We start from the raw sequence: 13590 nt of genomic DNA, 5'->3' as shown, positions 1-13590 counted from the left end.
GACGCGCGACGTCTATATGCGATCGCTTGCATGCCGCTGCCCATATAAGGTAATTTCCCCACGTCCCATACTATGATTGGTTGGTATGACCGGCAGGTCACATCGATGATTATTTTCCACAGATTACCTATTATTGGTCCTTAGATGGTCTGTATAGTTGTTCTACGACACCAAAGAACTTATCAATTGTTCTTATTCATAAGATAGTCCGAGAAAAAATCGTATTCTAGACAAAATGGAATGCTATATAAGCGACCGGCATGACCGCATCACTCAACGCTTGCGCACTGGAACAATCCTACCGGTTCCAAAACAAAGTATACGCTTGTATGTATTTAATTCGTTGATTTACCATGGAAAAGGATAGACTGTTCAAAATATACGATTTGTTAATCAATTTTCATAAAAAAGGTATCGGTCTAATCAATTATGAATTTTTGTTAACCAGTGATCGGCCAATCAAGACAAAGTTAATCAGAGTGCGCGCGCGCAGGCGTAGGGATACAGGATTCGCAGAAAGCTAGCTAAGAGAGGAGCCTCCCTTCCCGTTCGTTCGTGAGCCGCGACCCCCGCGACTGGACACTGCGCCTATCCAGTTCCACCAGACCGAGGCTCTCGTGAAAGTGTAGGTTAAAAGTGCTTGTTTACGTGATTCTTCTCACCGGCTACTACATCACGAAATGGTAAATATCATACTGTGCATGTATCCAACTTCCAAAAAATGTCAGCGATCCTTCGGAAACCGGTACATGACTTACTTTGTGGTTATGGCCGAAGCAGACGCGCCGGTCGCCATTTCTGTCCCGGCAATACGCCGCGAGAACAACTGCTTTCTTCTTTTGGCCATACCAATCAACCGATATCATTTAGTCTCAATTATTTGTTCGAAATCGTTTGTGCGGTTGATTTTCATACCTCTAACAACAAACCAAACATAATTAAAATCTCTCACGTAGGTGCATTTTTATGTGCCAATCGCGATTCCTTGCTTCCAGGAAACGGATGATTCATTTCCAGTTTCACGATACGATAGTCAAACACTCGAAGACCAACTGTGATCGGTGACGGAAAAATGATCGTATATCATTGACGAGTAAAAGCTCGCGGTTGTGTTGTAACGTTTGTCGCATGGCAATCGTCTCGGTGAATTCCTTTTCAGTTGTGTTTAATTACAAGAAACGAAGAATTGTTTGCTCCTCTAATAGAAAGATGTTTTCCCGCTAATGTAGCATTTTTTATGGCTAGTCTTATTTTTTTTTTTATCTCATGCTTCAGTTTTATGTAAACTGATAAAATATTTTAGTCTATTATAATTTTTTCGACCAAAACAAAATATAATAAAAACGCAAAAATAACATTTTTTTTTTTGCTTGATTTTAATAGTACCGATCATACAAGGACTTGTTCCTTTCTGTTCCCGTATATTTGACATCGATCTTATTGAACGCTATAAAATATATTTAAGTATTGTTATCGGTATGTAATTTCGCTCTCAGTTCAAACATTTCTTGAATTTTGTCGTAATTGCCAAAAATTTATATAACGAATAGGTTATGCCAGATTGAAAATTTGTACCAATTTTCTCATGTGATGTCGAAATATTGAACTTATTATCGATCGGCAACCGTCTATTTTCACTTGCATCGGTGTATATATTTTAACTGTTTAATTTTGAATCCACGTTATCTCATTTTGTTTATTGTACTCTGTTACTACACGTTTGCAAAAAAGGACATTCCCATAAAAATTGTATGCAATGTAAATTTCGTATTTCTATGAGCGTGGATTAAACACATAGGAACGAAATGTGCAATCCATGACTTATGCAAAGATAAACTTCTCGTATTGTAGAATAGTTTCATTTTGGCATTTTCGTTCAAATAAAGTATTATTTATTAATTGTAATTATATTCCATATATGAAAGCTGTTGTGAAAGTCGCAGTTAATAAAACTGTCAGTGTTTTTTTTTCAAATATCTTTAAGCTTTCTTTAGCAATTAAAGATTCATGTTCATAGAACGATTAGTCATGTGTGCGATGCATCTATCGAAGTTCCGGAAGAATTCATTAAGTAGTCGCGTTCCGTTTCCGGCAAATTGGCGACAGAAAATTAACCATGTGAAACTGGCACAAGTAGTAACTACCGTTCTCCGAATACATTTTAAATATTTATGCTAGCTACCGATAGACGCTGTATCCTTGGTAATGAAGAGCTGAGTTTCCTTGCGAAACTAACCCTCTCCCACTCTTTTGCTTCGAGGATGACAGTGAACTACAAGAGTTCTGGTAGAGAGGGAAAAATTCAATGAGCCCGTAAGGAGGTCGGTTCTTGCAGGCCAGTGACTCTCAAAGTTCACTGACGCCTTCATAAACGTGATGAATAAGCTGATTATCCTTAGCAATGCGATGATTAATTTTACTCGGTATTCCTTATTCATAATCGTCTAACCTTTTCTCTTTCGTATTACCATTTAAAATGTAGCTATTAATCTTCTTTAATTAATTTATTTCATTGCACTTTTCATCATGCATTTGAGATCCTCGTGAAGAAAACGCCTACCATTAGAAATCAAGGGAATTGGGGTAATTAGAATCTAAAGCGAGTGAAGATGGCTGAATTTAAACATGTAAACGAACCAGATTTGTCGACAGATTTTATACAATTTACACGTCTTCGAGTGATATCCTACCTTTTTTGTAGTAAGGATTGAATATTTACTGTCCTTTTAGTACAGTTAAATCATTAAATAATATAAAGTTGTACATGTAAACGATTAGTATACTCAACAGTTAAACAATCGACCATGTCGCTCCTCATCGGTGAATCATCTTCCGTTTGACCTTGTGCCACACACAAGAGACGTTTACAACAACGCCCTAGAGGGAGCCAAGTCTGGCCCTAACCGGCATCCCCTGTCGTGCCAGAATATCGACCGAGGAATTGCATCCTCCATCCACTGGCTATCCTCCAACCACGTTACACTTTTCGTCGAACCCTTTTGCACCCCATTCGACCCTTACGTTCATTATGCCGAAATAGACAAAAGCTTTGACCATTCGTAAAGGATGTATTTACAATGAAACGTGGTCACCAATCGGAAGAGACGAATTAATCTTACATTATTTCTTATGTATATTTTTATTTCTATTTGATTATTAACGACTTCCGCGTGTATAGTAATCGTTATAAATAATAATATGAAATAAATTTAGTCGAATCGTCATTCTGCATAGTCAAGATTGTTTATTTTAGTGAATAACAACGTTTTAGCAGGTACGTAGAAACTATATAGTTGATCTGGCAAAGTGTCTGTTTTATCTTCAAATATCAAATTACGTTTTACCCGACTAATTTTAGCGATCTTGCAATTTCTTGTTTATACCCGTGAAACTGTTTGTTTTGTCACGATTCCCTGCATTCATTGCAAGATAACCAAAGATTTTTTCACAATTACAGATAGATAGATTATTAAATTGAAAGCGTTGGTCCTAGACGAAAGGCTGTTTCAAAAATAACTATCCCACTTCGAACTTTTTACTCTGTGCATGTCGCCCATCTGTGAATCTCTCTTTCTGCTCTCCCTCTCTCCTTCCTACTTTTCCCTATTCTGCTGTCTTCGTCAGAATCTCTATCCGGGTGTCATATCATGGTCGTATTTCACAAATTTCCACAGAGTGGAAGAAACATGCAGTCGGGCGGACCTCCGTACCGTGTGGCACGTGCCCGAGAGCAAGGGATAACTTTAGAAATGGACGTCGGATCTCTTTTAGCATCGAATTCGTGCGTGGGAAGACTTTATTTCGGTACGTCCCCTACGTTTGTCCGCGAAATAAGCTTAAACGGCCAGACTAACATGACGTGCGTAATACTGATAGTACCGATACTGGCACAATCTCATCGTCAGTCAACCACTTCGTCATAACATCGCAAATGCAGAAAGATGTCCGACGCTCGTAATCTCTGTTCGCACTAATGCCGAAGGAAAAAATATTACTTATCTAAAGGAATGATGTGGTAGAGTTAGGTGGGAGGTTGTTGGATGATAAATCAGCGATAGCTTGTAATAGACGGAACGCATAGCGAATGCATTATTAATTTCCATTAATTTCTAATTATGGATATTTCAATTACGATTGGAATATTTAAACGAAAGAATTTCGCAAACTTCAGAATTCGAATGAAATTTCATATTGTTATGTACATAGTAGAAATACATCTCATAAGTCGTAAAAAGTCTTACAAGTTTCTTGTCACCGATATCAATTTCAACGAGTATGATTCAATCTTATAAACAAACTTTTTTATCGGTCTCTTGTATGCAATCTTGTGACTCCATATTACACCTGATTCGTTTATACGATATTGAAGATTATATATTAGAATTTTTGACAAATTTTCTATCTATGAATAATCGGTTACTTTAATTATCAATCCTAGTTTTTGAAAAAAGAAAATGTGCTATGTAAATATGTTGTGAAAAACAAATAATTAAATATTAAATATTAATAATTGTTTGTTTCTTGTTTGTATGTTTATTTAGGCATCTGGAGTAACAGTGGCCGATGTTTGTAAGACAACGTACGAGGAGATTAAAAAAGACAAAAAGCATCGATATGTAATCTTTTACATTAAGGACGAAAAGCAAATTGATGTTGAAGTCATCGGACCTCGCGACGCAGCTTACGACGCCTTCCTTGAAGATTTGCAGAAATGTGGTAGCGGAGAATGTCGCTATGGCCTCTTCGATTTTGAATACACTCATCAGTGTCAGGGTACTTCTGAGGTAGTATTCTTAATACATAAATGGTAACGAATTGAAAATTATTAGTCGAAAATAGAGATTATTCAATTGGATTTTATTATTTTTCAGGCTTCCAAGAAACAAAAATTGTTCTTGATGTCGTGGTGTCCTGACACGGCCAAAGTTAAGAAGAAGATGTTGTACTCCAGTTCTTTTGATGCTTTGAAAAAATCCTTAGTTGGTGTGCAAAAGTATATACAGGCAACAGACCTTTCAGAGGCTTCTGAAGAAGCTGTTGAAGAAAAGCTCCGAGCCACTGACAGGAATTAGGAGTATTTCAGCAAATCCAAAATTATTAATATTATTGAGAGAAATCAAGTGAAAAACAGTACGCAAAATCCCTTCCCCAAAATAATGCTCTGTACCGTCGTCGCATTAAACGTTCACGTTTTTACACATTTTTCACGTTTAAACGAAAACGATTACTAAGTATTTGTGCTACATGTATTAGTCATTGGGGAGCGTAAACATTAGCAGAAAGGAACGTAAAAGGAACAAAAAAATATAAAGAAAAAAACACTTTTCATACTGCGAACGTTGTGTGAACCTGTCTGATATAATATTAATATTATACTATTATTATAATTATAAGATAATTGTAAAAGAATAACAGTTTACAACCAGTCAGGCAGTAAGAATGAAAGCATTACACTTTTGTCATCGGCTGTATAATGTTTAAATTAAATTCATTTCATAATGACTTTTCGTGAAATCCCGTTAGTAAGTCCCATGTTTTCCTAATGTTGTGTCAATTGTTTGGTTTGTTATAAAAGTAAAGGTAATTAGTGTAATATCGTTTGTATATGATAAGTCCTTCATCGTTTTATATATGAAATAAAATTTGCTTCTATTATTTTCTATAATTCTTTATACTGAATTGGAATGTAAAAAGCTTGTGTCTTGAATAATTTGATATACCATGTGATCATTATAATCTCTGGATTATATAATTAAATTCACCATTTTTAGTTATTAAAATTTTGTAAGTAATATATATATATATATCAGTTCTTATTTTTTAGCATGTTTCATTATACAATTTGACGTGAAAGTATAGGAAAATTTATTAACTTCTTTCGTGTATGTTATATATATTTACAAGAAAAATATAAACAAAAAGATCCAATGTTTTTAACTTTGATATTTATTAGTCATGCGAAAGTAAATTATGTTATCAACTTTTTAATCTGCCGACCTTGAAATGTGGTGTTGGAACGTAAAACGTTTTTTTTGTACATTGGTATAGTAAATAAATACATATAGGGGCTTTATACAACATATTAGTTCCTTAAATGCTTAATTAAAAAATAAATGTTCCGGATTTATCACTTTTCTATGTAGGAGATTTATTTTTTAGTTACAGAGTATATTATAGCAATATCACATTTGTAATAGTCAATAAAATTGAATTTTGAATTATTGTTTCTAAAAACTATTTTTTAAATATACATATTAAAATCGGAGAAATATTTATGTGTTCTTTTTCCTGTTCTATAAAGTGGTGAACGCACCTTATACTAAATAGACATTAATAATGATAACAAAATGTACACATCCTGAGTGCTGCGATTTTATAGTAAATTTACTTAATAAGTATGTATGTTTATAAATATGTCAATTTTTGTTCAATATCATTATATATAGAGCTAAAATTAAAAAAAATTTTAAAAGAACGTTTTGGTAAATATATGTGTGTGTTTGTGAACTATGTATTATTACATTTGTATTTCAAAAACATTATTCTTTGATAATATTTTTAGAATATATCAATACCATATTATATATAGTACTATATAAATATCAATATCCTATATATATATACGATATATATATTTGCTTTTCTGCTATAAATATATTAAATCAATTTTATGTACATATTTCTATTTGATAATATGGATCGTTAAAATAAATCTAGAAAATGCAAGCTTCATTTTTGTCATAATCATATATATGGTATTCTATTCTATACATGACGTAGTTTATGGTACTAACTTGAAGGCGTGCACTGCAATCTTGACAGAATTTGCCGAACCATGAAATATTAAATGAAACATAAAAATGTTCGGTAAAGTATTATTATTTCGTGCGGTATGATAAAAGAAATGTGATTTAATTACTTTGATATTTTCTGCGAATCAAATTAATTCTATAAGAAGGTAATTTTATATATCACATAATAAATTTATTATGACATAATAAAATACTGATTTCATATGTGTTACTTTTAGATTAACAATACTGTAGTGTAGTTCATCATTGATAATTTATGTACATAATATTAAATGTCATACGAGAAAAGGGCATTTTAGTTTATGTACGAATTATTTACGTCATTCTTATTAATTTGTTATTACTTATGTCGCTATTCATTTATTAAATGTATGGTTAATGATATGAATTATAATATAATTTTATGGATATAGCACTTACAATGACATCACCTATGTGTGAAGATGGTGGTACTTTACGAGAATGGGCACCTCTTGCTATGCTTCTTCAACAAATACCTGCGAAAATTCAAACTGGGCTCTTTACACACAACATTAATTTTACCTGTATTGATGCAGTGCCTGAATTTATAGCCATTGGAACTAACTATGGTTTAGTATATTGGTTTGACAGAGAAAAGCAAGACTTGCAAAGGCTTCGATGTGAGGTATCATACATAATATATACTTAATTTATGATGATTTTATATTTACACATGAGGTGCTATTTATTTTTTCAGAATGTCAATTCGAAAATTACATGTATTCAAGTGATATCAACAGTAGACTATATGGTTGCTGCTGGTAATGAACATGGTGTAGTAACTGTATTTCAAATACCTAAAAATCCACCAGATTCATTACCAGATAGTTTAAAACCAAAACAGAAAAAACAGGTTGAAAGGTATAGCATAAGTGGTTTACATAACAGTGCAGTAACTACAGTTGAGTGGTCTAAGAATGGTATGAAATTATTTAGTGGAGATCAAGATGGTTTAGTTGTACTTACTGAAATTGATTTTTATATGGTACGTAGTGCAAATTAAATAACAGCATAATTCCATTATCCAAAAATTTTTATGTTTTTTTATACATGTTCCTATAGCATTTGTCAAAATCATCAGAATTGTTAAATGAGAAGTATGCAGTAGTGCAATTAAGTTATCAACAAGGTTTATTGTTAGTTTCTACAACATTACGTACGATACTGGTAAATAGAAATGAGAATGGAAAGGTAACACAAGTTGGTCAGAAAGAACGCAAAACGTTAGTGGTTAATTGAATTAACATCCAATTTTTAATAAACAGTAATGTTATAAATTAAAATATAACAATGAACATATATTTTAGATTGGGAAGATTAGGTGCTGTATTTGGTTGTAGACAAAATTATGTACAAGACTTAGTAATATATGCTAGTAGACCTGGATTACGTTTATGGCAAGCTGATAAAACAGGGACTGTGTTAAAAACACTTATTTTTAAGGATGCTGTTCGATCTGGGCATACAGAAGTGGAACTTTTAAATCCAGCACCAGAAAGTTGTAAAAAGAATCGCGGGGAACCTACATTTGGTGTCATTTTACCTTTTTGTGACGACTTACTAATTACATACAGCGATGATATTATATATGTAGTAAATCCACAGACCATTGCTATAACATCCATTGTAACAGATTTACGTCGTGTTACTAATGTTGCTTGTACTAAAGATGAAATATTTGTGCTGGAAGGGGAAAGGAACATAATACGTATTGCATATTATCCTGAAACTAACATGTTCTCATCAGGTAGATATTTTTATTGAATACTTTTCTAATATCTTATTCGAATTTTAACAACCGATTTTATTTGTAGAAGCAAAAAGTGCATCAGATCCATTATTGTCATTTGCTGAAATTAGTAAACCAGTTACCAATGGTATATTAGAGTTAACTTCAAAATTAATGGAAAGTACGATAGTGCCAGCTATTCCTTTTCACAAAATCAATCCAAGTAATATTATTCAATCTGTAGGGTAAAGTATCCCAGTGAAAAAGAAATGTATTTATTTTTTATTAATAAATAATATATAAATTGTTTAAAAGTATATATCACTTTTTAGAATTGTACCAATTGTTACTATTGGCACTGATGTAACATCAATTACAAGTGCGGAAGAAGCTGTAGAAGTACCAGTGATGCCAGATAATTTAAATTCTTCATTAATAACAGACAGTAGCAAAATAACAGAACATAATGATATTTCCAAAAGAAAAAGTAGTGAACAAAATGAAAAACATAATGATAGAAGGCAAATATTCGAAAAAATTAGTCAACAAGAATTTGAAGATGTTGTATTTACTCCAGAAAGGAAAATTAAAAAATCACATAATAGGCTATTAAATGGAAATGGAAATTGTTCATCATTATCTGACATTAATTTTGATTTATCTGCTTTCAATAAGGACAAAATAAATGCCAATGATGCAAAGACGATGCATTCTTCTTTATTAACACTCTGTGTCGATGATGATTTTATATCAAAAACTGAAAGAAATCTTGAATCAATCCAACGTGATGTAGAAAATAAAGAAAAACTTTTGGCTGATGTTTTGGATTTTGATTTGTCAAAGTATATGACGAGCAGTCAAATTAATACTACTAATTCAAATATGTCCCAATCTATTGATACAATTACATATATAGGTTGTGCAGTACATTCCAATAATTCTTTCACAGAGGAAAAAATTGAGCAAAATGAATATAATGATCACAGTGACCATACAGAAACGGAATCTGGAGATGAAGATGTCAGTTACCGTACGGAATTAAGGAAGTTAGAAGATTTAGGTGAATGTAGAAAAAAGCTTTTACAAGATAAATTAAACGAACCTTTACAAAAAGGTAGTTATGTTGATGGGAGGAAAATGTCACATTCAACAGGTATGGGTAAACATGAATTAGAAGTTGAATTCCATAGTAAGTATAATAAAATTAGTTCCCAACATATGATTACACTTTTACAATATAAATGGAAAATATTTATTTCCAGTTGTACCGAATGAGTTTATGATATCAACTACAATTGAGGAAGAAGATTGGGTTTTAGTAAAAAATGATATACCTCCAGTTGCAATATAGAGCATAATTAAAGTATGAAACTACTTTAAATAGAAATTACTTCAATTTTGATGAATGTTTTCTTTTTCAAGCTTTATGCAGATGTGCCTTCAATTTTTTCTGCACATCCATCCAATGAAGTTATCTCACAATTAGGGTAAAAATGTGCGTGTACACTTTCTCACACTACATTCAAACTTTGATTAGACAATGTATTTTCTAGTCTTACTTTAGTGCGATTTATGTTATTTTTATCATAAAAAAAAAGATTACAAAATGCCCAATGATTACTGAGTATTTAGGTAAATATGCATAATATTTTATCAACTATTGTTTTATTTTTTAACTCTGAATTTTTTAAAATCTATTGTAAATTTGTAGGAAGAAAATTTATGATAATCAATTTTTTTGAAGGTTTATTGTTACATAGTGCTATAAATGTGCGGTTACACATTTTTAGATATATTGTAAAATGATATGTAAGCACATTTTTTTTGCATAATCAATGTCATTTATAACATTCCATTTTAAATTTTTACGAAAAGTAGTCCACTTTTTGCCATTTGAAACTAGCAATAGGCATGATGATTATATTAAAACACAATGTTCTTACAATATATATTAATTTATAAAATGTAGCAATGTTTAAAAGTTGAACGTTTGTAAACTTCTCTGTAAATGCATATACAAATTCAAAACATTGTAAGTACTTAATTTTTCAAATATAAATACTTTTTAAATGGCACTCAAATTTTTGTTAGCATAAGAATAAATATGATTATATCTTACTATTATACAAGTAAGATCTTGTTTTTTTATCTTGATTGATTTTACTTACAAAAAAAATAAAGGTTACTTATATATAAAATGGTTTAATATAATAAAAAACAGATTTTCTTAATAGCAATAAGTAGATTCTGAATATTTTATTGTTTAATGACATACAGAATACTCATGAATTGTTCTATATGAGTACTTTATCTTTGCTCATTTCACTGAATGTTAGAAAGTGATCACACTGTGTTAGCAATAACGTCAGAATATTTTTTTATTTTACTGGCCACGCTCATGTCTACATATTTATCACCTATTGCTATAATCATACCTCCAATAATAGAAGGATCGACTTTCGAAGTAAGCAAAATAGATTGACCTTTACTTAAGAAGCCCTTTAGAGCTGTTTGAAGCTTAGATGTCATCTCAGCATCAAGTGGTTTAGCAGTTATAACTTCACAAGGGACCTCACCTCTATTGGCAGCCATAAATAATTTAAATGTATTAATTACATTATTTACATCCGAAAGTCTGCCATTTTCTGCCAGTAAGCCCAACAGATTTACAGTTTCATTACTTAGACTAACTTTTCCACCAATTGTCTGAAGTGCTTTTACTTTATCTTTTCGTTTTATCGATGGATTCTTCACAAATTCTGCTAATTGTTTATCTTTCTTCAGAAGATCCTAACATATGTATGTTTTTATTAATAGTGAAATTATTTTTAGTTATAAATTAAGAATAAGATGTAGTATTTATCATACATACTTGAAATTTAAGCAGATCTTTTTCAACATTATTTAATACTTTTTGTTTTGAAGCTGCAGAATAAAGTGCTGTAGCATATCGTCCTTCTATTCCATATACTTGAATTGGAGGCTAAAAACAAAAAGACAGTGAAGTAACATTTTCATTACTGGAAATGAAATTAATAGAAAATATTCTAAAGTTTTTAAAAGTAACTCGCACAATTGTGACTTATTAAAACATATGATTACGAAATACTATCTGAAGTATTAAATATATATTTTAAAGTTATGTAATTTTATATCTAATATATGTTTGAAAAGTACCTTAACCATTTGTTGAGCAGCAGAACTGCTAGAAAGTGACCGCACCTAAAAAATAGTAATGTCTTTTGTTAATTTTGTGTAATATTCTTTGGTCTTAGAATGTTTTTATTCAATCAGTATCGTAATTAAATTGTCGGAATATTTCATTTCATTATCAACAATTCAATTTTTATACATTTTATTTGAATATTAACGAGTGTAATAAATTATATATTAAAATAATACTTACAATTATCCTACTGAAGGACATTGTCATATATTTCGAACAGCAAGTATCCAAATTCGAGAACGACAAATGTGGTTCTACTGATCTACCATTATATAATGTGAACTGTTTCACATAGATATGTAAGTGCATACACTTTTCGACTTAATAGCGACATCTCTAGAAGTAGTTTTAGAGTTAGAAAGTTTTATTTAAGCAATAATTAACGTAAGATTATTTACTGTAATTGCACTTTTATTTATTATTAGCGGAACTTTTATTTATTACATGACTTCAATTACATTCATTACAGATTTATGTTCATACGTTCTTACATCTCGTTCGAAAATAGGTCGCCATTTTGTAATTGCGCGCTATACAGTTTCTTCCGATATTTGTAGGAGGGCAGTAGTGTATTGTAATTTTGAAAACACAGACGTCAGATCAGTTTGAACAAAAATTCGATAAAAGTAAGTGGGAGATGCCAGATTAAAATTTATTAATTTTAGTAATTCGATATGATATTAGTAATTCGATATAACTACTACATTTAAGGTATATCATGCATTTGTCTTATTCTCTCATATTTTCATTTTCTTATATATGTATCAATTGAAAGGCAATGAAAATTTTCCTATATCAGAACCAAATACAAAGTTTTAATATATAGTGATTTATTTATTATTCTTCAAATATGATGTAACGTACAATAAAATTTTTTGCCGATAGAGAATTTGGATGAAGGATTTAACGTTCAAGTTTCTTTGCACCGTCAAATGAAAAAGACATCTAAGAATTCACCAAAGTGACGAGATCCTTATGAATATAATATCGATGACATGAACGTTAACTTTTATGCTTTACATACAATGTCATACAACGTTTTATACTTTCTTTTACATATTTATGTTCTTATTTAGATCTCTACTCAATACCCAGATTGATTCGTTTTTAAATAAAAAAACGATAATTTGCGTCATACACTAATATTCTCCGTGTCGATAATTGAAGTCGAACGTAAATAGTAATACAAAAGATGTCGAAGCGTCACTAGCGGAAGGAGTCAATTACGTTTAATACCGTGAACAATGAAACGATAATAATTAATAATTATTATCATTTATTGATACGTGGCCGTAAAACCAACATTATATATACTTTTATACGGTTCAATGTAACGTGTATACATATAGATGTATGTGTGTATATATAGATTTCACATATACATATATCTTTTTTCAATTTCATATAATAATACATTTAACATTAAAATGAACCGTTTATAGAACCGTATCGCCAATTTGTTATAAAAAATGACACGAGTTAAAAGCGTGAAATGTTTCATTTTTATTAACTTATGTATAAATAACGACCTTATATATATGACAATAATGAAAAGATACGAACGTATCATGATTTTTATGAAATATAATTAGATAAAGATGGAATACTGTCAGAGACTAATACGATTAAATTCTCAAAGTATAAATTCTTTTTAATTGCGTTACTCTTATTGTGCATATGGGCGATACGTGGTTCACATTGGTCCACTATTGGAATGATCAACGTCCAATTCAGTTGGCATTTATTTTCCTACTTTCCAACGTGATGCATAGTTTCTTATATGCTATCCGATCAGCGATAAA

The 13590-nt window shown here is 31.1% G+C and overlaps 3 protein-coding genes and 1 long non-coding RNA gene across 6 annotated transcripts; 2 read left to right on the top strand and 2 right to left on the bottom strand.

Moving 5' to 3' along the window:
• Nucleotides 1-515: 515 nt before the first annotated feature.
• Nucleotides 516-5502, top strand: LOC126868866 (cofilin/actin-depolymerizing factor homolog). Its single transcript, XM_050624813.1, has 3 exons — nt 516-683; nt 4542-4784; nt 4872-5502. The coding sequence occupies exons 1-3, from the start codon at nt 681-683 to the stop codon at nt 5070-5072; spliced, it is 447 nt and encodes a 148-aa protein (XP_050480770.1). The 5' UTR covers nt 516-680; the 3' UTR covers nt 5073-5502.
• LOC126868871 (uncharacterized) lies at nt 1870-3272 on the bottom strand. The gene is made up of 2 exons (XR_007690763.1): nt 2691-3272; nt 1870-2556 (listed from the first exon to the last, which is right to left on the bottom strand). It is a non-coding gene; the product is annotated as an uncharacterized LOC126868871 (long non-coding RNA).
• A 1175-nt stretch (nt 5503-6677) lies between the features above and the next one.
• Nucleotides 6678-10989, top strand: LOC126868836 (WD repeat-containing protein CG11141). Of its 3 annotated transcripts, none has more exons than XM_050624751.1 (8): nt 6678-6958; nt 7226-7458; nt 7531-7818; nt 7896-8056; nt 8141-8580; nt 8648-8807; nt 8895-9715; nt 9825-10989. In XM_050624751.1, the coding sequence occupies exons 2-8, from the start codon at nt 7234-7236 to the stop codon at nt 9911-9913; spliced, it is 2184 nt and encodes a 727-aa protein (XP_050480708.1). In that variant the 5' UTR covers nt 6678-6958; nt 7226-7233; the 3' UTR covers nt 9914-10989. The 3 variants fall into 3 exon arrangements, with proteins under 3 accessions (XP_050480708.1, XP_050480707.1, XP_050480709.1); XM_050624750.1 differs by having other exon boundaries at nt 8895-9751; XM_050624752.1 differs by lacking the exon at nt 6678-6958 and having other exon boundaries at nt 7311-7453; nt 8895-9751.
• Nucleotides 10785-12133, bottom strand: LOC126868863 (ATP synthase subunit O, mitochondrial). Its single transcript, XM_050624808.1, has 4 exons — nt 11969-12133; nt 11740-11784; nt 11435-11545; nt 10785-11352 (listed from the first exon to the last, which is right to left on the bottom strand). Exons 1-4 carry the CDS (start codon nt 12095-12097, stop codon nt 10906-10908), a joined length of 732 nt encoding a protein of 243 aa, XP_050480765.1. The 5' UTR covers nt 12098-12133; the 3' UTR covers nt 10785-10905.
• Between the last annotated feature and the right edge of the window lie 1457 nt (nt 12134-13590).

This window comes from Bombus huntii, chromosome 8 (assembly GCF_024542735.1).
Source record: "Bombus huntii isolate Logan2020A chromosome 8, iyBomHunt1.1, whole genome shotgun sequence".
In the NCBI taxonomy this organism is placed as follows: domain Eukaryota; kingdom Metazoa; phylum Arthropoda; class Insecta; order Hymenoptera; family Apidae; genus Bombus; species Bombus huntii.
The sequence above is the reverse complement of the archived record's forward strand: the minus strand, read 5'-3'. Positions and strand labels throughout refer to the sequence as shown.